General features: G+C 32.7%; 2 protein-coding genes and 1 long non-coding RNA gene across 3 annotated transcripts; 2 read left to right on the top strand and 1 right to left on the bottom strand.

Moving 5' to 3' along the window:
* The first annotated feature begins 11,272 nt into the window (after positions 1-11,272).
* On the top strand, positions 11,273-15,660 carry LOC126694777 (putative beta-glucosidase 41). Its single transcript, XM_050391272.1, has 13 exons — positions 11,273-11,821; positions 11,935-12,001; positions 12,112-12,170; positions 13,426-13,501; positions 13,594-13,665; positions 13,754-13,841; positions 13,917-14,172; positions 14,298-14,413; positions 14,505-14,728; positions 14,828-14,859; positions 14,941-15,043; positions 15,118-15,226; positions 15,360-15,660. The coding sequence occupies exons 1-13, from the start codon at positions 11,705-11,707 to the stop codon at positions 15,553-15,555; spliced, it is 1,515 nt and encodes a 504-aa protein (XP_050247229.1). The 5' UTR covers positions 11,273-11,704; the 3' UTR covers positions 15,556-15,660.
* On the bottom strand, positions 12,291-17,136 carry LOC126694779 (uncharacterized). Its single transcript, XR_007645877.1, has 2 exons — positions 16,910-17,136; positions 12,291-15,278 (listed from the first exon to the last, which is right to left on the bottom strand). It is a non-coding gene; the product is annotated as an uncharacterized LOC126694779 (long non-coding RNA).
* Positions 17,137-20,208: 3,072 nt separating this feature from the next.
* LOC126694780 (mRNA cap guanine-N7 methyltransferase 1) lies at positions 20,209-25,153 on the top strand. The gene is made up of 13 exons (XM_050391273.1): positions 20,209-20,583; positions 21,156-21,295; positions 21,392-21,460; positions 21,568-21,639; positions 21,876-21,977; positions 22,258-22,314; positions 22,676-22,814; positions 23,247-23,311; positions 23,457-23,507; positions 23,866-23,928; positions 24,088-24,211; positions 24,508-24,569; positions 24,692-25,153. The coding sequence occupies exons 1-13, from the start codon at positions 20,508-20,510 to the stop codon at positions 24,785-24,787; spliced, it is 1,116 nt and encodes a 371-aa protein (XP_050247230.1). The 5' UTR covers positions 20,209-20,507; the 3' UTR covers positions 24,788-25,153.
* Positions 25,154-27,624: the final 2,471 nt, after the last annotated feature.

Here is a 27,624-nt window from a genome sequence, read left to right on the forward strand (position 1 = left end):
AAGGGAATTAAGCGCGCAAAATTTTTAGGTACTCTCGGAGTACGGATAAATAATATTCTCTCCTTTCACATTCATAGTGAACCCCACCATGAATATATTTTGTCTTCTTTGAATCCTTTCCTAGTTCCTAGGAAGTCTAAATGTTAAAACTCGGTCGGCAAACTAAACTAAATTTCTATGAGTTTGTAAGTATTCCATGCACAAAAATAAAAAATGTATTCAAAAAGCCGATCCACAATATTTGTATTATTATTATTATTATTATTATTATTATATATATAACCGAAACCTCTAAAACTCCCACAATTTTTCACGTCATCACTATTTTATTTTTCTTTTTTATTTTAGGTTTTTTACTTTAATGTATTTCCTACTTCATTTTAGACTCTATAAAATAATAAATTTGAATTATTCCTCCACGGCACTAACCCTAAACCTAATACAGCTTCTTTTTATTTGACTTATAATCCTACGGAAAAGCAAGTTAGAAAGATTCCCAAGATGAGGAGGGATCGTTCCATCAAGCCATGTAGCAGAGAGATCAAGATAAAGCAAGTTAGAAAGATTCCCAATTTGAGGAGGGATCGTTCCAGCAAAGTATGTATAGGAGAGATTAAGGTAAGTAAACTTATTGAGAGAACCAATGAAATTTGGGATGAGAATTTCCTGAAAATAGTTGTGGCTTTGGTCCAAGTAATTTAGATATTTTAATTCAAGCAAAGAAGGAGATAAAACACCACCCAAAGGCGTCCAACATGTATAACCAGACATTTGATCACATAAAAGTTGGCCATTGAGGTCTAGTTTTATGATGTTACCTGTTCGATTGCTACAGCCTACTCCCAACCAGTTGCAGCAATCTTCACCAACCCAGGAGGAAAGAGTTCTTGAAGGATCATCAAGACCTTCTTTAAATTTAAGAAGGGCTTCCCTTTCCATGTCAATGCAACCCACAGTGGAGTTGCCAGCACTAGAATTGGACCATATAGCTTAAAGTGAAATTAACTCAGTTTGCAAAAGAAGGAAAATAAGAGCAAGTAGAAAGGTGGTTTTCATGCTAGCCATCGTTGCTTGGCGATTTACAATGTCAAAGCTTCTTAGAGAGCAACCTTATTGCAAGGCTGAAGGTAATAAAAATTTTCCACCCTTTTGTTTTTTTTAATACGTGTTTTTCATGATTTCAAATCTTGATGAGAATCACTTTTGCTATGGAATACCAGACATATTTCACCATTAATCTGTTACGAATATATTTGTATTTTAGCATTCATATACAATGATGCTAGGTGTAATCAAGAAACTATAATAATTTATAATAAAAAAAACTAACACATAAAATAATTGTAAACTTTGATTTATAACTTTGTTTTATTTTTTTTATTGTTGGTATGTAAACAAAAGGTCGGCTAAGAGGCATGAAATACATCTTTATAGATTTGAATTTATTTTTAAATTATGAAATATGTTATTAGTAGCCCATCTTTTGTTTGAATTTAATGCCTTACCCTTTATTTATTTTTTTCATATATTTGATCAATTTGCATTTTTACTCGAGTAATACTCTTTTTTGCCTTTCAATTGGTACATCTTCTTCTTTTTTACATTCATATATTTCAACATCTATTCTTTCCAAATTTCTCACATTTGTGTGCGTGATGAGGGTTTGTTTTGTCTATTGGCTTAAAAGTGTCCAAATGAATTTTTTTTTTTTAAATAGTTTTACTATTTAAGCCAGATTACTAAAGCAATCTTTACTAAATATTTGATACATTTATTTGTCTTTGCTCGCTAACAATGTCATTTTATTCATCTAAAGGTTGAGACCATACAACATTATTGGTGTTAGAGTTTCACTTTTGGTCTTAGTATTTTATTTTTCCTCTTAAGTTGTAACTTTTATAAGTGAAAATTTATAACTTTTGTTCGACTCTTCCGTGCATTGCACGGGTTAGCGACTAGTTATTATTATAATCGTATAAAAGACAAAATACACCATCCTTAATTTATCCAAAATTCGTTGGCAAGAATTGAAACATTACAAAATTTTGCACATATCTAGTTGTTGAAACAAGGTGACTGTGTTTAAATTGCATCGACTTTTACATTACAAGGTATAGTAGGTAATTTGGATCCATTAAAACAATTGCCAACTTCTTAAGGCAAATACTGATAAGGATAAAATTATAAATATACTCATTGATAGAGGCATAGAGCAACGTTCTAGACAAACCCATCAGCCTTGTATCCACTGACATATGGCAACAGTATGGAGTCTACGGCTCCAAGCTGACGACGTCAACCTGAGGCGAAGATGAAAAGCTGACAACATTAACCTGAAGGGTATGCACGAGATTGACGGTTCTAACATAACCTAAACTTCGCCTCCACACATGCATATATAAGGAAATATCTTGTGCCCCACGTTTAGAAAGACTCCTACAAGGAAAGAGTTTCGTAAAATACACTCATAAGGACTCCTATAAGGAAAAGACTTCTAAACCAAGAAAAAGATGTCAACCTTGTACTACTATAAAAGCCTTAATACCCTCACTAACCAAGGTACGCATAATTCACCTTAGCTCTAGCACTCTAGAGTTGTGAGAAGTTCTAACTTGACCTTTGGAAGGTATTTGGCCGGCACCACACCGGTGCTCTCTGTTAGGTCTTCTCTTTTTGTTGTGCAGGCATTGTTTCAAGCGTGTGAGGCCGTGTGACTTATTGTTGATTTTTCAGCAAATAATATTCAGGAAGTTGCCGGATTTTGTACCTACATCTTTTTTAGCAAAGACAAGGGGGCAGGACGAATCAGTTGGATTGAAGTTTTCCAATCACCTCTTTAGGCCGGGACAGTAGGTTGGAAGTATTTTATCATTTTTAATAAGGTGAGTTTAATATTAACCAGATAGAGATTTAAAATGATAATAATAATAATTCGAAGGAAAAGTCGTTATAGTGATAAGAATGGAAGAAAGCAAGTGTTTTGAAGGATGGTAATAAAATATGTAAAATAAATAAATTATAAATAGAATATGTATAAAAATATCAAATTAGAAGTATACATAATTTGAATAAATATACACACACTTAGGATAAGATAAGTAAACTGTAAAACTTGTCTCTATCCCATCACTCCTTCAAGATGGAGAAAATTGGCATGAAGCATAATTAAACAGTGCGGATCCACTGGAACAAAAATTTATGAACACACCGCTATATATATATATATATATATGAGTAATTAGATATTACCCAAACCATAATAATTAAATAGTAACTCAAGTCATGTGTTAACGGGTAAGTTAAGGCTTTTACCTTTTAAAAAAAGTGCAAGATCATATGAGTTTTTAACATTTTAAATTATATGTATGTATTCTTTTAGTGGTTTTCTATTAAAAGTATGTCGGAATTTATGTTTGAGAATTATCTTAATAGAATACAAGACTCTTCAAATGTGTTACACACATGATCAAAACTTTAAAAAGAAAAACCTTCATTTTTCAATTTTTTTTAATAAAAAAATTCAAAATCTTGTGTAGCTATAGTTTTTTAAAATATTTAGAGTATAACTATGAATAAAATATATATATATATATATGAAATATATATATATATATATATATTGCTAAAATGCAAAACACACCCTCTATATTTTACCAAAATTCATTTCAATCCTCTAACTTTACTTTTGTTCATTTCAATCTTCTAACTTTCAAGTTTATTTAATTAAGGCTTTTCCAACAAATTTTATAATATGTTGTGGTTAAGTTTCCAATTTTTTTAAATTTTCTTCAAATTTTTTAAATTGAAAAAATTCAATTAATGATTAAAAAAATATTTTCTAGATTTAAAAAAAAAATAACAAAAGTTGATGGAAAAGCCTTAACTAAGTAAATTTGAAACTTAAATGACTGAAATGAACGAAAATAAAGTTAGAATACTAGAATGAATTTTGATGAAATATAAAAGGTGGGTTTTGTATTTTAGTTTTTTTAATTTAATTATTTTATCCCCTATATTTTTAATCTGAAAAATAGTTAATTTTTAAAACCTATTTCCTGGAAAAAGTAAAAAACAATCAAACAAGCCCTTCTGACGCCATAAACAAACACTAATGACGTCTTATAAAAATAAATAAATAGAAATAATTATGAAAACAATAACACATTCGAAAAGTAGATGATCTTGTCACATGTCATCAGGATGTCTCTTTCTCTTTTTTTTAGCAAACTTTCCCATGGTGCCACGCGTTTCATGCACTCCATCTCGATCGTATATGTCGTCCTTGGTTTTTTATTTTATTTTATTTTTTATTTATTTATATTTTAGGCTGTGGGGACAATTTTTGCCTAGACCAAGTGTTGTACTTGTGATCATTTTTGGCTTTGGAGAGTCCCACATTGGAAGGAAAGCCTTCCTCTTCATGCCATATAAGGCATGAACCAATGGTTGAGGAGTGGCATGAAGAGGAAGGCTTTCCTTCCAATGTTGGACTCTCCAAAGCCAAAAATGACCACAAGTGCAACACTAGATCTAGGCAAAAATTGTCCCCACAAAGGCCATCCACCCCTGAAGAACATTCACATAAGATGATGTTAAAAAAAAATTACTTTACATCTTCAAACATTATTTTATTTATTTTATCAACTCATTTTATAATACACCTAATATCCAAGTTCTTACTTCTTATTTTTATATACAACCCAATTATATATATATATATGAGAGAAAGAGAATAAAATATAGAATTTACTATTCACAGATGCTAAAATATTTTAGATTTATATAGTTGGTTAAAGCTATTTTTTAGATGGTCAGTTACTAAAATAACAATTGGGGTGTGTAACTAATGCTCAAATATGGGTAGCTAAAAGATGAAATATAATTTAATATGATGAAAAACCCAAAAAATCAAATTTTGGGTACCAATTTTCATGGTTGAGCCTATGTTCCCAGATCTTCGTTCTTCCTCACAGGTGGTGGACCTAAACTTCAACTGAAAGCCACGATTTTGGAGTTGAAAGATGTGGGCGGGTCGTTTTGTGAGAGAGAGCTCAAACCTTGTACATCCTTTGTTGAGGGAGAGAGAGAGAGAGAGAGAGATATATATATATATATATATATATATACTTGTGTGTGTGTTTATTCAACTATTGGAATTTTTTTAAGGAGAGAAACTCTTTTGGAGCATCTACAATTACTCGGTTGATCAAGAGAGGTAATGTAGGTTAGAAAAAATCTTTTTCTTCTTTAGAAAGGCCACTGGAGCATCATTTTGGGGTTATACTCTCTAAAATAGAGAGGATTTTGTGTTTGTCATTGATGCTAGAGATTCTATTTAGTGGGATGATATATGGATCGAGTGCCTATAGAGTAATTATTGCATACTCCAGTACCTAATAATTTTTCCTATAATGAGGGATTCTATTTGTGTGACAATGTGTCAAACTGTCAATCATTAAAAGTTTGGTTTTATTAAACCCAAATTCATTTATGGCAATGTCAAATCTAAAAATAACACCACCAACCCAAGGTAAAAATAATTAGCGTTGACTTATATACAATGATGATAAAATAATTTTGGATTTTGTGGTAAAGTAGCGATAAATTAACACAACCCCACCGGTAAGTGTAGGGCAATATGGGGGAAAAGTAATGGGAAAAAAATTTACAAGAACAAAAGGTTTAGAGACACAAAAATGAATTATTATGTTTAAAACAATATTTGTCCCTACTCAAATGAATTTGCTAAAAGGTTGCAGGAAAATTGTCTACATGATACAACTAAATCAAGATTCTACAATGATACAACTAAATCAAGATTCTACAAGTAACAAACTTGGATAATTGTGTGAATTCTTTCTAATGGTGATTAAAAAAAATGAAGAAATATTTATAAATAATAAAGGGTTCAAGAAAAAATAAATAAAATTAAATAATTAATAAAGAGTTGCCATTGAAAGGGCACCTTTGAAAGGTCACCCTAAAACATTATCTTGACTATTACTAGCTATTAGGGACTTAAAAATCCTCTTTCGCCTTGATTTTTTTTTTTTTTTTGACAAAATTCTATAAAATATATATATATATATATATATATATATTTTTTTTTTCTTGAGTAACAGTCAAGTACAAATGTTTGCATGTACCTTTGCTCATCCCTCGCTAAAGGAAGGGCCTCTGCATAAGCAAAAGCAAGTTCGCTTGAGTAAGTAACCTCAGTTTTTTTATTTCTTGAAAATTGATCTCCATTATTTTACCATCAAAGTAAGATCATTTATATATTACAACCTACACGTGAGGAAGAGAAAGTATGACCAATGATGCATGAGAGTAAATTGATTGAATCTTTTTGTTAATCACTTAGAAGTCATGTTTTTATGTTGGCTTAATCAGTGACAAAACTTTATATGTAATGTATTTTCGGTGATGTATTGTTTTTTGGGTTTTCATTTAATTTGGGATAGTGTATTTGAGTCTCTCCTTGAAGATTGGAAGTTGCATCAACTCAAGATCTTGCGGCCTGGAGGCAACCAGCTCGTGACCTAAGCTGCCTGTGAAGTCCACATGGCAGGTGTTTGTCTGAGAGTGCAAACGTGCACCTCGCGACCATCTCGTGACCTAAGGGGGCTAACAAGTTGGGAGTTGCACAATCTATATACTTTGCAAGCTGCACCAACCACTGTTTTTCTGCCAGCACACACACACAGAGCTATGAGGCGTGGTAAGGGGCTTCTAATAAGTATTGACCAAACTCTAGAAACCCTAGAGGTACCAAGAGAGTGAAGCCATTCCTTTGTATGAAAAGTGAAAGCTTTTTCTTAGAGAAAAACCAAGATCTTCATCTCCATTTTTCATCTCTTTCATTCCATTGATAGAGATTCTATAAACACATTTCTCATCCACAAACACATACTTGTGAGTGAGTGAATGAGAAAGGAAACTTGAGAAGCCACAACCTAAATTCAATCCTTATTGGTGGTGATTCCATTAGAGCTTCAGTGGAGGGTCTCCAGTAAGCTAGGAAGAGAAAAGGCTCGGTGAAGTTAGTTGCTAGCTAGAGCTTGGAGGGTTCAAGTACATGTAGGAGATTGGGTTTGGAGGGTTTATTGGATACCTTATATACTGCAACTATCTTACCTAGTGGAGATTTCAGACAGGTGGTCAAGAGATAGCTTTTTACACCCGGGGTTCAGGTTTTCCTCTTCCATAACACTTTTGGTGTTATGTGTGGGTTGCTTGTCTTCCTCTTTCTATTTACTTTAGCTTTCTATATTGCCATGCTTGAGTAGTGTAGTTTGTGTATTAGAATTTTTGCTAAGTAACTTACACTTTAACTTTTGATTAGTTTAGTGTTAAAACTAACTTAGCCGTAAAATCTAGTATTAAGGGTTCTAAACACATGCAAGGATAGTTATAGTATACTTTCAATCACCATTCAAAGAAAAGTGAACTCTTATTACAAAATTTCAAGCACTCTCTTTGGCTTAAGGATTTTTGAGATAATGGATGTAAAGCACTACAAAAAAACTGGTTTATACCAGCGCTTCAAAAACACTTGTATGGGTCTCTAAACTGCAGACATTGAGTGAAGAAAAGTAGTATTAGAACTCTTTCTTTTTTCTTTCTTGTACTTAGACCAAGATGGAATTGAAAAGGTGTGTAATGATCTAAGTATTGAGTGAAGACAGATTACAGATGATCACTTTGGTGCACCTATTGTTCTCATTAAATAAGGTTAAGAATTTTTTTTATCGCAAAAGAAATTAGGGTCAATTCAATATAATTTGAGGGCCAAAGCAAAAATTTTAAGTAAGACTTTTATATTTAAATATCAATTAAATCAATTTATATTTTACTAACCAAAATAAGGTTAATTTAATATAGAGAACTAAATATTATGGTTCAAGTATAAAAATGTTAGAATTTTTTTTTTTTAAGGAGCCTTATTTTACCTTGGAAAAGACAATGCATGATTAAGTAAAGTTGTCATCTAATTTTCATTTTAATTTTGGTGTTGAGAGAGAGATATACATTGTTTGTTGTATGGCCATATAAGAAATTAGGTAGCTAATGTTGACAATTTATTGTATAGAATATTGATTTACTAAAATTAAAGCCACAATCTGTATATTAAAATTAATTGTAATTGATGATTCAACACATTTACAACAATTTTCAAATAATTAAAATTTCAATTGAGTTAAGTCTCTATTGGTCTAATATTTTTGAGGCCCTCTTGGAAGTGGAACATTTAATGCATAATTTTTTTCTTCTTTTCTCTAAACCAATAATTATCATAAAAATTTGGGCACTTTTATAACGATCCTAGCCTCCTTGGTAATGTTGCAGCATAACGGAAGAAAGTTTCCGTTGAAGCTTGAAGGATCAAGGTTGAGCACTCCAAGGCAACAAATTTCTCATCACCCAGGACACATCAAGCTGGAATGTCTCCTTAAAGTCTAATTCATGGTCCAAACCCATGGGTTTTCATGGGGTAAGTTTGGGTACTGTGGTCCAGTGGACATGAGTATGATTCAGCAACCCATTTTGAAGTTTATAGGATATGAGTATCACATGCATGATTTTGGCATGCCTCTAATGGCCATGTGAATTTCTGAAAGGGTAGAGTGGTTTGGTCCCTCTTTTCTCTCTTGTTCAATTGGGACAACTTATAACGTCCTTTTGGAATTGAGACCAAATTATCTTTAAGCCTTGTTGGGTAATCACTCACTACCCGAATAAAGCCAGCCTCTCCCACATATTACTCTTTTCTCACTTTTCCCTTAAACTTCCTCTCTTTCAAGGTTGGCTATAGGCATAGTACTAAGGCCCCTTTTGTCCCAAAATTTTACAAAGGGTCTTGAGAACCCCATTACATAAAACAAAAAGCCCCCAAAATGTACAAAAAGATCCCAAATTTGTAGAATGAAAATTGGTTTTTCTTAAAGGATATTGTAAGGACTCAATTTGTAACAATTCCAAACTGGTCTTGGGTTTGTACGTTAAAGGGTCAAACAATAAAATTTGTAGAGCGTAAATTTGTAGAGCGTGGGTGTTCAAGAACTAGATTAACTTTTAAAAGTAAAAAGATTCAACCTCACGTTTATAGATGGATTAGATCCGACATAACAATCTGTTTTTCTTTGAAACAAGTACAGTTCTTTGGTTTCTAAGCTTTTTTCCTGAGTGTTCTTTGTGTTTTTTTTTCTATGTTCCGATCCTTTTCTGCATGCTTTCCTTTCATGTTATATACTGCCCTCTTCATACATCTTCACCACACACGTGTAGGTTGGGTTTAGGAGATCTCTTTCTGTCTCATCTAACACCTTCTGGAACCTCCTACTAGCAGCTGTAAGGCTGCTTCATCACTGTTCAGACATCACCTCCACATTAATGCAGCCAGAGAGTTAGTTGAGAGGCAATTAATGTAGAGGCAACTGTTGTTATAGATATTTGTTTACCTTCTCTTTCTTACCCTTAGTCCCTTATCCCACCTTTAGTAGTGATGTAGTTTCGAAGTATGTTTGTAATAAGATGGCATTCTAATCGTCCTCGGACTCATACTGCCGAGAAGGATTTTGTCCTCGGACGAATACTGAACTCACCCTTCGTGATATTCACTCCTCCTTTCGTTTGGTTACCCCTACAATCTGAGATGGGCCTCCTCGGACAGATTTGCATCCTCGGATGGGCCACAGGCCCAATTAACTTGACTTTAATAATTTTAGAGACTGTTCGGCCCCCACAGATATATATATATATATATATATATATGTGTGTGTGTGTGTGTGTGTGTGTGTGTGTGTGTGTGTGTACAGACACATGTGGGTATTGTATTCTTTACCCACACCTTTAAAAATGCCCCCAGAATATTAATGCCAATAGAAATTAAACCCAATTAAAAGTTTGAAACCCTAAATTGTTTCACCCAAAAAACAATTCGTTATGATTGTGACGAACAATCATTGACAATCAATTTTCCTAATACCTTGTAAAAAATATATTAATAAAAGCTAAATACAAAAACTAAATTAGTAAATTGACATCTCAAAAAGTATAAAAAATTGGTTTTAAATAAAAATATACTCATTTCTTCCCAATTTGTTTGTCCTGTTTGAAAAATCAAACTTTTTAAGGAAATATTATTTATTGTCTTGTCTACCTTATAAAAATGTACAAGTTTACAAAACTACCCTTAAATAAATTTATCAGTTTAAAAAAAAAAAAAAAAAAAAAAAAAAAAGAGTTATTCTTAATGAAACAACTAAAAAAGTGCCCCAATTAGATTGATTTTTAAATATTTGTTAGTTTTCTTTTTAAATAGTTTTGAAAATAAAGTAGGGGTATACTAGGAACATTAATAACTTTTATTTTTAAAAACATGATAATATTTTGGGACATCCCAAAATTGAATAAAGGACAAACAAACTAAGACGGCAGGAGTAATAATATAAAGTTGAATTTATATTCTTAGACCTCAGAATTTATTGAGCTTGCACACATCTAATGCATTAGGAGCATAAAAAACTCAAACCAAATAAGGATACCACCCCCCTGCGCCCCATCCAGCCCTAAGATGGTTCTTCTTTTGGCAATCCATTATCAAGGATCAACTAGGTAATTGGGTGGCCAGCTTCTTTAGAAAAATTGGCAAAACTATGAGTTTTTTAGTTGAGTTTTAGGCCCTTCGGGATGGTCTTATGCTTTGCACTAACCATTATTTTTATTTTGTTGAAGTAAAAATAGATGCTAAAGTTGTTGTGGATATTCTAGCCAATTTGAACTATTCTAACTTTGTGGCTCGTGCCATCGTGGATGACTGCAGGTAATTAGCTTCCCAGATTCACTTCAAGCATTGTTTTAGAGAGACAAATAGGTGTGTTGAAAAATTAGCAAGAATCTGAGCTTGTTAAGACTTTGATTTTATTTTTTTTAATAGTTTGCCTATGGACTTGATTGACCTAATAGAGGCTAACTTCTCTTGTCTGTACTTAAACAAGCTCTGCCATGAGACTTCCTTTGTTTCATAATTTTATGATAATTTCCTTTTAACCAAAAAAAAAAAAAATGATAATAGGAGAAAATATATAGTACTCTCCTTACCAACTAAAAACCTAGAAATTTCTAGCCAAAAAAAAAAAAAACCCCCCACAGGTGACGTGGATGGTGCCAAAAGTCTAATAAAACAATTTCTTCTTTGTTTGGACTTCCGCATATGCCCTTTTCAGATCCCACACAAATATTTCTTTTGTAAAGTAACATTAAAAGGGAAAACACATTATTATGCTTATCATGTGAGTTTTCCTTTCAATACTCATCCTCTCTACCAAGAATCAGAATTCCCTGTGTATTAAGTAGTGTAACATGTGTCATCTCCAGACTCCAATCCATCCTACTACTTCTTCCCTTTCCTTATCTCTGTGGTGACCGGTGAATAGCTGACTTTTGCCTGTATATGTTGCATAACGTGCACACAAAGTGCAAAGAAAATATTTTAAGCTTACCTTCTCAAGCCAACCCAACCTATCCAAGAAACTTCCTGTACAATTGTTCCCACCGTCACTTTTGTCCATTCTTCTTCGACCTTATTCTTCACACCTTTAAAATTAAGATAACTAACATTCTTTCCTCCATATAATACCCTGCAATTCTTTCTGAATCCTCATCAAAAACATCTCCTTATGCTGTCTAAAACCTTTCAACCATGGTTGTCACTCTAATTTTCTTTCTTCTAACCCATCACTTTGTGAACTCAGAACCAATTAGCAGAGATGATTTTCCAGCTGGGTTCGTTTTTGGAACTGCTTCTTCTGCTTTCCAGGTACTTTTTATTTTCCTTTGTTAGTAATTTAGTTTCACAGCATATATACAGTTGTTTTATATATTTTCAAATTCTGAAGAGCAGCTTAACAATCAGATGATTTCCTGTGGTAGTTTGAAGGGGCTGTGAATGAAGGAAATAAGGGAGCTAGCATATGGGATACTTTTTCAAGGGAACCAGGTAAGTCTTGAAATTTGGAAGGCAAATTTGTATGTACTTGAAAAGTAAGTGTACATAAGAGATAATTATGATCTTGACTCTTGCACTGTCACAATTTTGTATTACAACAGGAAGAATTTTAGATTTCAGCAATGCAGACATGGCTGTTGATCAGTATCACCGTTTTAAGGTAAATTGCAAAGATACATTTGTGGACTTCAAATGCATAATTATCGTAAAAGCACAAGTAGATGAGTCCAAATTTTTCTTCCTTTCCCGCACTTAATTTTATCCTTGTATAGGAAAGAAATTTTTTTTTTTTTGGGAGAGAATTTCAACTTTAATCATACATGAGTTACAACAAACTACTTCATATTTGAAGAGTAGAGAAGCCATTTACTAAGAAAAGAAGATTACTCCAGTACACAGGAGGCATAATAGAGCAATTCCAAAAAGAAAAATTACAATATGAAGTTTAAAAGATCAACAACTTCAGCAAAAGAGAAGAATGAATAATAGCTAATACTTTTCATCAATCATACAAACTTGTCAAGAATAAAGATTTGAGTGAAATCACTGAATGATCAAACCCTTCAAAGGTTTGGTTATTCCTTTCTTCCCAAATAATCCACATAACAAAAGCCGAATAGCTTTCCAGATTTTACCATTTGTAGCCCAACTATGCTTCCTTAGCCAGCAAGAGCACAAAAGAACAATGGTCTTTGGCATCATTCATTTAACCCCCCAAAAAAGACAAGAATAATGACCAGAGCTATCTTATTCTTGCCACCAAACGTTGAAGTTGGAGATGATCTACTGTTTCTCCACTTTCCTTGCGCGTACAACATCATTCTATTATAATTAAAAACAAACTTGTTCATTTTACACGAGAGCAATTTTTTAGATGTCTATAAGTTGAGAAAGAAAATTGGATAAGAATTCCTAATACAAAATTCTAACAATCTAGAGGCTTTTAGAAAATAAGATAATTGAGATGATGGGGCATGATGCTGACAATGATGTATCACCAACTTTAATAATGTAAGAATAAGACTCCAAAGAAGACAATTGGCCTAAATGTACTTCTCTTATTAAAACAATTGCCAAAATGCATAAAATACTTTCGGTCAATATAGGACTAGCGAAACTCCCTTGCTAACCAAAACTGACACTCAAAATTTATAGTGACAGTACATGGCCATAATTGGGGAAGGAATCGTTTAGACAAGAATAACTAATTTAATCAATTCATAACAATCATATGAGATTAAGTAAGAATATTGAGAAGGTGCTGATGATGATGAAGATGATGTATTAGCAAGTTTTGAAAATTATGAAGTATCATAGCAGACAATTGGCATGAGTTTTAAAATATTCTATGTCAATATAAGACTCTAGTTTGTCTGCTTCTGACCGAAGTTAGATAAAAAAATCATATCTTACAGAGTGATGTAGACTTGATGAAGGATTTGGGCATGGATGCTTATAGATTCTCAATATCATGGTCAAGAATCTTTCCAAGTAAGATATGATTCTGCCAAAAAAAGTTACTTTTATCTATATTTCATTACCATCTGTTAACCACTAATTACTTTTAAAATAACCTTTAACAGATGGAACAGGAGAACCTAATGCAGAAGGAATAAACTACTACAACTGCCTCATAAATGCTTTACTGGAAAAAGGTTCATTAAAGAAACATCAGTTACAATTTTTTTTGCCTTCTTTTTTTGGGCACAATGTTCTCTAAGGTTAGGATGTTCATTCAATCAGGAATCCAGCCTTATGTAACTCTATATCACTGGGATCTTCCACAGACACTTGAAGATAAATATGAAGGATGGTTGAACAAACAGATAGTGTAAGTAATACAAAATCATATAAAAAATTATTAAAATACCAACCAATCTTCTCAATAGCCTATATTAACTTACAGAAAAGACTTTGAATATTACGCCTTCACCTGCTTCAAAGTTTTTGGAGATAGAGTAAAGCGCTGGATCACCTTCAATGAACCTCGTGGTTTCTCAATCCAAGGTTACGACTTAGGTATTCAAGCTCCTGGGAGATGTTCAATTCTTGGTCGTCTGTTCTGTAAGAAGGGAAAATCATCCACTGAACCATACATTGTCGCTCACAACATCCTGTTGTCTCATGCTGCTGCTTATCATAGTTACCAGCTGCATTTTAAGGTGCTCTAATTTGCATACATGATCCTTCTAACAGACTCTTGTCTTCCAAGTGTGAAAAGAAATCGGAGGAAAAATATATTTATTTGTATTTTTATCTTTATTTTTTGTTGAAATGGATCATCCAGGAAGGACAAGGAGGCCAAATAGGAATAGCATTAGATGCCAAATGGTATGAACCCATATCCGATACTGATGAGGATAGAGATGCGGCATACAGATCAATAGATTTTGGGCTTGGATGGTAATTTCTTATGTAAAAATTCAACTTCACAACATTTGAGAAGATATCAACTTTCATAAATAATTAAATGCAACAAATCAAAGTGAATCAGGTTCCTTGATCCACTTCTGCTTGGTGAGTACCCTCTTTCAATGAAGAAGTTTGTTGGTAAGAGATTACCAGAGATTTCACCTGCAACCTCAAAATTCCTGCTGGGATCCTTTGACTTTCTTGGCATAAATCACTATACCACATTGTATGCCCGGAACGACAGGGCTCAGATTAGAAAATTGATATTGAAGGATGCTATAGCTGATGCTGCTGTCATTACAACCCGTAAGATGTCAAGTCACAATCTCCTACATCTAACATTTGTGTCTCTGTGTGTGTATATCACAATTTTGACTAACAATCTACACATGTCCTCTATTGTAGCATACCGAGGTGGAGTTGCCATTGGAGAAAGAGTATGTACCTATGAGTCTTTAAGCCTAGGATTCTAATATAGGTTTTAAACAGAGTTAGCTTATGATATTTACCTCCTCCAGGCAGCTTCCCGTTGGATACGCATAGTTCCATGGGGCATCCGAAAGTTGGCAAATTATGTGAAAGATAAGTATGGGAACCCTCCAGTTATTATAACAGAAAATGGTGAGTGGTTTCATATCAAAAGGCTAAACTTGCACTTTGATGTAAGATCACATAATTTAAATTCATTACAACAGGTATGGATGATCCAAATAAACCTTCTATAGCTTTAGACAAGGCTTTACAGGATGATAAGAGGATAAGATTCCACCAAGACTATCTCTCAAACCTATCTGCTGCTATAAGGTAATAATATCAACTCCCTAGATTGATTGCTCAAAGTATCTTCATTGGGTCCCTGCAGTTTTATAATTGTGTCCATTAGTTTGATTACTTTTGATACTATACACTCCACCTAACAGAAAATTAACCAATGCAGGCAAGATGACTGCAATATACATGGATACTTTGTCTGGTCCTTGCTTGACAACTGGGAATGGAACTTGGGATTTTCAGTACGCTTTGGACTCTATTATGTGGATTACAAGAATAACCTTACAAGAATTCCGAAAGATTCTGTAAAATGGTTTAGAAGTATCCTCAGAGTAAATGGTGATCTAAACAATCAGATTTAAGTTTTTGTTCTCACATACCATATGACACACAAGTTGTACCATGCATTAAAAGGTACAAAAGGAAAATTCAATGAAAGGAAAAGAGCAAAATTCGTTGAAGACACATATTAGTGAAGCATTTCTTTTTATCTATCCTGGTACCAATTCAATTTATTGCAAAAGAACCCACTAATATCATTCTGATGCATGAACAACATCACCATATAAATTATTGAAAAGGATTATTAATAACATCATTGACATCTTCCATACAAACAAACAGAATTTTCAGCACGTTACCCAACTTGTCAGCCCAAAAAAAAAATCTAAAATGGTGGCTTCCCACCTGAAAGGAACAGTTGAAAATTAAACTGAACATAGTAACTTAACTAGCAAAATTCCATATCGACAATGACACCGAAAAGGAAAAAAGATATACGAGGATGAACTTTTTTCCTTTTTTTGAATCATCAAGTATGAACTTTTAAGATTAAAAAGATCATAATTCACATGTTCACATTGTAATGAGTACTTATAACAAAACTACTACTCCCTCATCCCATATTATTGGAACTTTATTCCATTTTGAGATGTAAAACATAGTCATATTTAAAATGTCAATTTACAGTTTACACAATATTTTTATCACTTTCTTAACTTACCCTTCACCTTATTTGAAAGGTAGATAAATTTTCTCGCTTTGAGTTTTAATGAAAGATAATGCATTAATCGATTTTCTCTAAAGAACAAAAAAATGACAAACCAACTTCAAACTAGTTTGGAGTTATTTTTCCAACCCATTACATGGCGAATTATACAATTATTCATATATATTATTTAAACAAATCGTGTCACTCATTACAATAGTTATGTAACTAAAACTACGTAAGAATGGTTTCTTCAATTTCCACATAGTAGGTTGAAGGAAGTTAATAAACTAGTTTCCTTTTACTCTTAAGCTGCTTTTTTTTTTTTTTTTTTTTTTGGGAAGAGTTAAGTCAATAATATTTTCACAATACCTTCACATGATAAATTGTTATTGGTTCTTAACAACTAACTAATAACAACTTGTCACCTAAAATCTGTTATAAAAATGTTACGAAAACATACTGGAAATTACGGGTCGGTCAGTCGTATAGACGAGATGAAAATGTAGAGTGGCAACTGGCAAAGCAACTCAACGACTGTCGTTTACAATATATTGGGCAAACAAAAAACGGTACCGTTTGCTTATTACACACAGACATAAGATGCGGTATAACTATAGCATAGCCATACATAATCGATCTACGCATACGTATAAATACAGATATGTACGTATGTATAATCAATAATGTAAGTGTGTACGGTTTAAAGGTTTATACGGAATTCGTACCTGGTTTGGATCGGAAGTTTCAGAGGCAGAGAGAGGAAGGGCTGGGTGAGCTGTGACTGTGAGTGAGAAATATGTCATTGCCAACCAAACACTGATTTTTAAATCCCAAGATTTTGCACTGATTATCAATTTCCAAGGCCAAGGCCTGGATCTGAATAATAATATCTGATGTTATCCGTAATTGAAATCTCTTTGGCTTGGGAAATTGAAAATTGAAAATAACAAGGATTGAGAGAGACTCAGAGACAAAGGGAAACGTCGTTGTTTTATTGTTTGGCGTTTGAATGGCTTGTTACTGTGATCCTTTCACTTTCTAAGACGACAATCTTCGCCACAATATCTCTCTCCAAAAAAAAAAAAAAAACAATTTAATTTTGCATTTGCTTCTCGATTATTTATAAAAATAATATTAAAAAAAAAAAAAGATTGAAGGCCAGGAGTGCAAAAATTATTATTTTTCAACTCAACGGATTTGACAAGTTAGCTTTAATTATGTGCATGTTAGTAGAGGGTTGTAATAGATGACCATGCTATAATATGATGCACATATACACATATAATAACTCATTTCGGTGAATAGTATTACTACACATATTCAGTATTTGTTTTAATCAAAAGGATCCATATTTGAGAAAGGGTTTAACTATTGGGGTTGATGTATTTGTTCAATTCCAAAGGGGTTTGAGTTTTCCTATAAATACTAGGACCCTTATTTGTATTTGGACACAATTTTACACGATTTCTTCTCTTTGTAGTCTATGATCACTCTGTTAATGTAGATAGCAACGTTTGGATGACCAACAATGTATTCTATCTATATCACAATAAATCACAATAAATGCTTACAAATATGTTAAGCATAGTATTAACAATGAAAATTCGTATTCGTAATGAGATAAAAACTAAAGAGAGATGAACTTGCAACCCAAATTAACTCGTAGCTTTTATATATATATATATATATATATATATATATGCATGTATGTTTGTCTGTATATATGTATGTATGTATGTATGTCATTGGAGGTAGATTATGTTTGTCGATGCACATGCCTACATACATCATAAAGAATTAGTGTTGAAAACTCTATATGTGATCTTCACTTAAGAAAGGTTATTTTATTCACTTAGAGCATCATTGGTGGTGGTAAAATAGCTCAAATCCAATTTAATTGCCAACATTAGTGGAGCCAAAGGCACAATATTTTGCCTTCTTGCTATAGTGAACCACCAAGACTAGCAGTTTATTGTAGCAAGGTGGTATAAATTTTTTTTTTAAAAAAAATTACTTTATCACTTTTTGGGTTTGGTGGCATAGAGGAAGAGAGAGGAAGTGGGAAAGAAATTAATAAAAAATGAATAGTGTTTTGCTAATGGTAAAAATAAGATTATTAATGTAGGGTGTGTTATGAAATTATATGTTAAAATAGATAAAGTAACTTTTTAAAGTGTTAAATGCTAATTTTTTAACTCCACCGAATTTTTTTTTTTTTTTTTTTTGTGAGAAAGAACTCCACCGATGTTGATGCTTAATAGGTCTTAAAAATAAGCTTGACAAGGGTACAATTATAAATTAAAAAAAAAAAAAGACTTAAATATTACATTACAAAATAAATAAGACAAATAAGTTGTTAAGAAACTCTACCAAACAAACCACGTGTCTTTTTTTTTTTAATTATAAATTTCATGTAACTTTTAGTGTGTGTTTGGCTTCAACTTAAAAATCCAGCTTATTTTTGCTACTATTTATGGGCTCATTGTACTTTTTGGTACTATTCATGAGTTTCATTATACTATTTCAGTTAATTTTTACTTTCATCTACAATACTTTCAGCAAAAAGTTTTCAGTTTTAGCAAAATAAGCGGATCCCAAAAGAAAAGGAAATAAATAATTTTTTTTGAACAACAAGGAAATAAATAATTTAATGTTTTTCTTTATTAGACATGGTTTATGTATTTTGTATTGTTTTTCTTTCTTAGACATATTTTATGTTTTTTTTTTTTTTAATGTTTTTCTTTCTTAGACATGGTTTATGCATTTTGATATAAAAATCAAGGTAGAGTTTCTTCAAGAAAAAAAATTCAATGTAATATCTTTTTTGAAACAAAAAATTAAACAGGTTTTGTTACTTTTGTTTGAATTTAAGATAAAATATTATAGTAAGGGGTTAATTTCACGTTAGCAATAAACCAAGAGGGACATTGCTCAATTTAAAGTTTAGACAGAGATTGAAGTGGGCCCAATAATTGAGGAGGAAAGTACAATTTACCCAAAATGTTGTATAGCTTTGACATGTTATTTTTTAATTTTTGGTAAAATGCAAAAATATTTCCTAAAGTTTATATCAAAATGAAAATGACTCTCTGATCTTCTATTTTAAAATGGAAGGCCTTGAACTTTGAGAGATTCTCAAGTTGATCTTCCTATCCAATTTTTCACCTAACCTCATTTCATTTTTATTAAAAAAATCATTTTAGAATATACTTTAATTAAATATTTTGTCTTGTGTTTTTTTTCCCAATAGATGAAACAAAAATTTAGACAAAATCATCAATTTAGATATTTGTCAAAGTTCATGACTTCTTATTTCAAAATAGAAGATTAGGAATGTTAGTTTGATATTGACCAAGTTCAGAGAATTTTTTTGCATTATACCCTTCTTTTCTACTTTAGATTGTATGATATGTTTTATGCATCATTTTATTCAACAATACATTTAAAGTTGCAACAATTTTACAAAATATATCTCACAACTCTTTTATGTGATAAGTTGTTAATTTTCTCAGTGATAAGCTCATATAAAAACTAGTAAAAATATGTTAACTTAATCATTGCAAAAAAGTTCTTCTAGGATCACAATAAAAAATAAAAAATAAAAATTCATTATTTCAAAACACATCCTGAATTTAATGCTTTCAGTGAATTGAACTCATTAGGGTAATCATATATATCACTATCTTAAAAGGTCAAGGTCCCATATTGCCTACCACCTCATTCTAACGTCAATTTTCCTTTCACAAGGGTATATTTTTAACCATTTTGGTAGGATTTTTAGATTTTTTTTTTTTTTTTTTTTTTTTTTTTTTAAATTTTTAAAACTTCATGAAACACCACCGTCCATAAACTCCGCACAGAGAAGAAGCTGGAGCCTATAGAGGGAGTAGACCGCTAGAGCCTAGAGGTGAGCCAAGCCCACTTTAGTGAGAAAAACTGGTGGGCTCGTTTAAGGGGCCCACATCCGACGAGATCTAAGACTAAGACCCAACCCAACCCAACCCAACATATATATAAAATATCTCTCTGTGTTTCTCTCACATTCTCTGAGCCTCTTTTCCGGCTTTACTTACTTACTTGTGCCCTTTTGTTGCACTTAAGTCTGATCATCAATCAACAAAACCTTCTTCAGATTTTGTTTTCTTTGTTTCCCAAACAATAACCAATTACTTGTTATTTTGGACCAAACCCACATTCCATTCTTATATCTCACACACACACGCACACACACCAAACAAAAAAGAAAAAAGTACCCAGAACTTGTTTTCAATCGGCAACACAAAAAGCTTTGTTTTTTTTTTTTTTTTTGGTGTTCTTTTGGTCATGAAACGAGGGTACCCAGAATCTCCTTCAGGCTCTGTTGGGCCACCTCAGTCCAGATTGAAGCATAACCCTGAAGGTTAATTTTTGTGCTTTCCCTGGGTTTTGATTTTGGGGATTTTGATGCTATTGATTTGGGAGCTTTTTTGGATCTGGGTTTTTGTGGTTTAAGGTGCTTTGGCCCTTTGTTTGGTTGCTGGGAAAGGGCTGGAAAAGGCAGAGAAACTAGAAATTGGAACTTTTTTTAGTTTGTTTCCTGATATTGATTTCTGGGTTTTGGAATATTTGGTAATTGCTTCTTTAATGTGTTAATTCTGGAACATGAGTTGTAAGCTATATTAATTGTTTGGTAGTTGAGAAAGCAATCAAAAGAAGAAATTGAAATTTGGGTTTTTGGTGTTATGCGTTATTTGGTTTAGAAGACAAATCCAATTAAATGAATGCGATTAATAAAAAAGTTGCATGAATTACACCAACCTTTGTATCAGAGTTTGTCTAGTGTAAGCTGTTTTGCTTCTCTCTTTCCAAGCAATGAAGAATTAAAGAAAGAAACTTCGAGTTCTTCCTTCCCTTGCTTGCAGTTTCATAAAAGCTTAATTGAGTATTAAGTTCTTATTTTAGCTTTTTAAGTGTTTTGCTTTGTGGTGTTAGGTGATTCACAATTTTTAGAGGATGAAAGCACCAAGATTTTTGCTCGGAAAGTGGCCGAGCATTACAGTGCAAGGACAAATCAGACTCTGGAAGAAAGAGAAGCTAGTCCAATCATCCATTTAAAGAAACTCAACAATTGGGTATGTCTTGTCAATTCATGTAACATGCTATGAGCTTGAGATTTTTATGAGTATGCATTGTTTTTATTTGTTGTCATTCCTTATTTTGATAAACAGATTAAAAGTGTTCTAATTCAACTCTATGCTCGACGTGGAGATGCTGTTCTTGACCTTGCTTGTGGCAAGGTATTATAGGTTCTTTATTCTATTGCATTTGTGTTTTACCTCCCTACTATAAAAAAAAAAAAAAGTAAACATTAAGCAATTTCTTGTTTTTCTTTAATGTTCACCAGGGTGGTGATCTCATCAAATGGGATAAGGCAAAAGTTGGGTATTATGTTGGTGTTGATATAGCAGAAGGCTCGGTAAGTACTTCATATCACCATTTTACTGTTCATTGTTCCACTTTTTCTGTGTGGACATATTGACATTAATGGGTTCAGTTATGCTTAGTGCCGGATTGTGGTTGGGTGAGACTTTCTAGCAAATCATCATGGTAGTTAGTTTGTTAGATGTGTGAGGCGACTTCTTTTATTCGAGTATTTCTGTTGCTACACATGTTGACATCAACCATCTTAACATTGTTTTAAGCATTGTGCAGATAGAAGATTGTCGTACACGCTATAATGGTGATGCTGACCATCATCAGCGTCGTAAGAAATTCACATTTCCTGCCCGCCTCATATGTGGAGACTGTTATGAGGTAATTGCAGTTCTGTAGCTAGTTAAATGAATTTCCTTATATATCCACATGTCTGCTTTCTAATTGAGCTTATCTAGTATTGCACTTGATCAAATGAGGATTGTGTCTAGTGCACATGAACACTACTGATTGTCATGATTCCATGGATAAGTGACATCAACACTGAATTTGCTTTTGAGCAACCGAAATTTTGGCTGGCTGCTTCACTAGAAGTTTTTATGTACTTTGTTAAGACAGCAGCTGAAATAACTTTGATTTGTGTTCCATGTTATGTTCTCAGGCTCGTTTGGACAATGTTCTTGCAGATGATGCTCCCTTTGATGTTTGCAGTTCCCAGGTGAGTGATATTCTAGTCTACCAACTGTGTTTTAAAGGTATCATATTTCATACACACACACACTCACACATCATATTTCATTGAATGATTAATGTTGGAGACTTTTAACCTCTCAAGTAAAATCAAATATTTCAGGAGCAGCCCCTTTTCACAATGTTGAATGTTTAAAGTTATGTAGTAAATGATGGTTATATGGTGTACATAAAATCTCAATAGTTTTTTGATGCATTAAACAAATCACAAAATTTTTTGTGCTATTTTTCTAGTATATCAGACAAATCATTTATATAGATTTAATTTTAGTTTTCTCAAGGCTTAACTTAGCAGTTTCTTAACCTTAAAAATATACTATATTTTTCAGTTTGCCTTGCATTACTCCTGGTCTACGGAGGCACGTGCACGACGAGCCTTGGCAAACATATCAGCTTTACTTCGTCCAGGAGGCACCTTGATTGGAACAATGCCAGACGCCAATGTGATTATTAAAAAACTTAGAGAAGGTTTTATCTTGCACCTCATCATGTATACCTTTTCTTCCTGTAACAGGAATGTGAAGGAAACTAAAATTTTGAGTCTAAGAATTTCATTATCCTTTCATTGACCACAAAGTGAAGCATCAAGCTGGATAAGATTAATGGTGGTGGATACAGAGGATAAGTAGAAAAGAAAGGAATAATGGAGGGGCTTGGTGATAGATGAATAGACCTGTTGTGACTTGGATAGTATTAGAAGTACCAAATCACAAAAAAATTCTTTGATTTATTTTTATACCTTCTTAACCCATCATTAACCAGTTCTAAACTAGAGCAGATAATTTAGTATTATGAAGCTTTTGATATTTTTCTAGCATATATAAGCATTATGATTAAGTGGTATGGTGGACCAGTTTTGTAATTTTTTATTGAAGTTGCTATTTTCACTTGGATATGCAGCTGAAGGATTGGTCTTTGGCAATAGTGTCTACTGGATACGTTTTGATGAAGAATTTTCTGAAAAGGTAAACTTTTATTAGTAAGCAATGAAGAAACATTTATTGAAAAACTCAAATGATATAACTTCCTAAAAACTTTGAATATCAATTTTTGTTATTCAATTACTGGAGATTACTCTTAGTTTGACAAAAGCTTCATTATATGGTGCAGAAATTCAAATCTTCCAGCCCCTTTGGTATTAAGTACAAGTTTCACCTAGAGGTATTGTTAATTGTCAAGTCTGTTTGTTACTATTTCTTTTGTTGGTGATTGTTCACATTTCTCTAAATTTGATTGCGGGCTTTCATGTCAAGGAAATGCAGGCTATGTAGCACAGTGCATTACTGTGAAAGAATGTGTGTCTGAGTATGTGTGTGTGTGCATAGCAGCTAGTTTATTATTTAATTAAGTAATATAATATTTTATTCTCAATGAGTTGAATTTTTGCAGTAACTCTGGAATGTTTTCACCTGATTGCTATTTGTTATTATTTTTGGGTCAATTAGCTCAATTTATGTGCACCTATGGAATTAGATTCCATGCAGAGAATAGTATTTTAAATTTAAATTCTTTGTTGCAGGATGCTGTTGATTGCCCTGAATGGGTTGTCCCCTTTCATGTCTTCAAATCATTGGCAGAAGAGGTATAACTTTGTTTACTGGTTACAATTTTTTTCTGATGCAGCTGCCAAACTCAATTGTTACTTTCATGTAAACTTTATTGTAAAGTTTTTTCTGCTTTACAACTTACACACTTAAAACAGTTCACATTTTATGACCATATTTGTTTTTGGCTTTTTCAGTATGATTTGGAGCTAGTTTTTGCAAAGAATTCCCATGAATTTGTGCATGAGTATTTGAAAAAACCAGAATACGTGGATCTCATGCGGAGGCTTGGTGCCTTGGGTGATGGTAACCAAGATAAGAGTAAGTATTTTTTTTTTTTTTTTTTTTTGTGTGTTGGCCTGTACTATTTCCCTTCTCTGGGTAGAAAACTAGTCAGTACTCAGTAATTCTAGAACCCAACTTTTATGTTGGTCGAGGATCATCTAACCTTGCCTTTTGTGCTTTGGTATCAAACCTATCTCCCCGTCTCCCCCACAAAAAAGAAGAAAAAAGTTGAGAAAAAAATCTTTGATATAATATTTCATCTTTACTCATTACTGTCATTTTTCTGTCACCCTAGCTTTAATAGTTGTTGTTATTGCTTTTGTGATATGCAGGTACACTCTCACCAGATGAATGGGAAGTAGCTTATTTATACTTGGCATTTGTCTTGAAGAAGGTGAGTACCCACATACAAACACAGGAAAAAGAAGTGCTTGTGTGACAACTGACAACAATGTTGATATTTTATATTATGTTACAAGCCACTTAAAAGTAGGGTATATTTTGTGTTCTTTTCAGCGAGGCCAACCTGACCGGACACAGATAAACAGCAAAAGAGACAGGGGGCAGATGCAAATATCGAAGGAGGACATCATGTACATTAGCAGATCATGAGGCCAAGTTTAGACAGGATGATAACAAGGTTTGCAAAGGCATGGAGAAGCCTTTGTCACGGGGTGGTTTGATGTTGAAAAGTGCTCTATCACAAACCCCTCATCGAAATGGATAATACTATTCAATTTTGTTAGCCTCAATAATAATGGTAGTAATAATCTGCCTTTGCTGCTCCTGAGAAGATAAAGATTATAGTTTTTCTCCAGATGAGGAATATTTTTATAGGAAATACACTGGCGATGCAACAATCTTGGTTAATTGTAACATAACTAAAATTTGATGTAATTGTCTTTGACCAAGTACTACAAATACGTCGAAAACGACATTATTCTTGATGCTATTGATGAATTTACCACTTTTATTAAAGAGCTCTCTCTATATGTAGTGATTATTAATGACATTGTATTGTAGGACAAGTGTATCTCTCTTCGAACAATAGTATAATAACTCGATCTCACTCTCTGTAGAAAAAAAAAATAATAATAATAAATAAATAAATAAAAACTCTCATTTCTTAACGGGCGTGGAAGGTAGATAGTGAAGTTACAAGTGTTGCTCTATGATGCCAAAAAAATAGCGTTACTATGTCATATTGCTTAATAAAAATTGGTTCTTAGAATTTGTATTTGCGTCAAACTGGTATTCTTTAATTTTTTTTTTTTTTTTTTCATGGAGAAAGTTTCAATACTCTTCTTCTGTGATGTGTTAAGTAGTTATTTTATCTCACTTGCCAGTCGAACAATAGTATAATAACACGATCTCTCACTCTAGAAAAAAATATAATAAATAAATAAATAAAAACTCTCATTTCTTAACGGGCGTGGAAGGTAGATAGTGAAGTTACAAGTGTTGCTCTATGATGCCCAAAAAAATAGGGTTACTGTGCCATATTGCTTAATAAAAATTGGTTCTTAGAATTTGTATTTGCGGCAAACTAGTATCCTTCTTTTTTTTCTTTTTTTTTTTTCATGGAGAAAGTTTCAATACTTTTCTTATGTGATGTGTCAAGTAGTTACTTTATCTCACTTGCCAGTCAAACAATAGTATAATAACACGATCTCTCTCACTCTAGAAAAAATAAAATAAAATAAAATAAATAAAAACTCTCATTTTTTAACGGGCATGGAAGGTAGATAGTGAAGTTACAAGTGCTGCTCTATGATGCCCAAAAAAATAGCGTTACTATGCCATATTGCTTAATAAAAATTGGTTCTTAGAATTTGTATTTGCATCAAATTGGTATCCTTTTTTTTTTTCTTTTTTTTTTTTTCATGGAGAAAGTTTCAATACTCTTCTTCTGTGATGTATCAAGTAGTTACTTTGACCTGGGTAATTACATAATTTGATGTGGTTTTAAAATAAATCATACTTTTTAAAAAAATTTATTAAAATAGTAAACTTTTAAAAATATTCTAATAAAAAATTCACATAAATTGTGACTAAAACCTTATCACAAACTTATACTATATTTTATCACTGTTGTCATAGGCTCTTGTCTTCAAACAAGGTCTTGTATTAATTTATGATTACTAACTGCCCTTTTGTGTATCTCTTGCTTAGAGCCCATTGGGCTGGTACGTGTTGCGCACTTTTCGAGCCCAGTTAAACTCACAAATCACAATCACAATTCACAATCACCAAAACGTATAGAATGTTCTCTCACATCTTCAACGATAGGCACCAATTCCCACTTGGGACTATAAACTCTCTTGCTTAGCCAATCAGGTTTACACACTTTCTATATGCTTCATCATACCTTTTTAACACTTATTACCCATTCCAGGAAGCTAACCATGCCTTGTCATTGCCCAACAACAACACTGGCAACAAAACATCGTAGTCGAGTTTGTAAGATCATCTTCTTGCAACCTTGCACCATTCCTTTTCCTAGGAGGGTTGAAGCAAAGGAGTCAACTGGGAAGTTGTCTACTTCAATGTTTCAGCCAGAGATCAAGCAAATTCGCCTTTGCAATATCACACTCCAAAACCAAATGGGCTTGGGCCCATCTTTCTTCAGATTTATATCCAGGAAGACCCCCTCCAATTATGTATATGACTATTAACTATGCAAAGACAAAAGTTCTATATTGTGTTGTATTCGTGGCACGCAGCAAGCATGGAAAGCAACAAATACTTTGCAAAAAACAAAAACAGAAAGAAATTTGGTCATGCCAACATTTGATCTCTCTCTCTCTTTTTTTTTTTTTTTTTTTTTGTCAGTCTACTTTTAGCCACGTAAAACGCAGTGGCAACATGGTTGCCCATAAGGCAAAGATTTTGGAGGAGTTTCAGGTTTGGTTAGAAGACACTCCTCAAGTTGTAGCCCCTTTTGTAATTCGTGATATTCATTAGTTTGTTTTCAATAAATTCTTGACTGGATTCTAAAAAATTAAAGATTTTGAGAAAACTTTATAGGTGAGAGTTGGAATTAATGGTGTTGGTACTAAGAGAGTAAAATTCTCTTTACCTAATAGTACTTCAAATGAGGAAGTGATATTTGAAGAAGAATATCGTAATGCTAGGGATAATGATGAAGTGAAAGATCTTGGAGGTCTTGAGCAAGGGGAGCAATATCCTCCACTATAGATTGTTGAACCTCATGAAAGGAAGTGTGTTGGAGAACATTAAGCAGTTAATTTTGAGAATATTTGGGCTTTTGATAAGGGAAAGCAAAAAAATTGGATTATGAATATTCAATGTAAAATAAATTCTTTGAAAATGTAATGTATTGACTTTAATAAAATTTTCAGTGTTAGTGAAAATAATGAAGAAAGTTGAACTTAGTGTTGGCTTGACCGTCATGAATACTAATTGAAGAGTTGGTTGAAGATCTCTTC

Source organism: Quercus robur, chromosome 8, assembly GCF_932294415.1.
Source record: "Quercus robur chromosome 8, dhQueRobu3.1, whole genome shotgun sequence".
NCBI classification, from domain to species: domain Eukaryota; kingdom Viridiplantae; phylum Streptophyta; class Magnoliopsida; order Fagales; family Fagaceae; genus Quercus; species Quercus robur.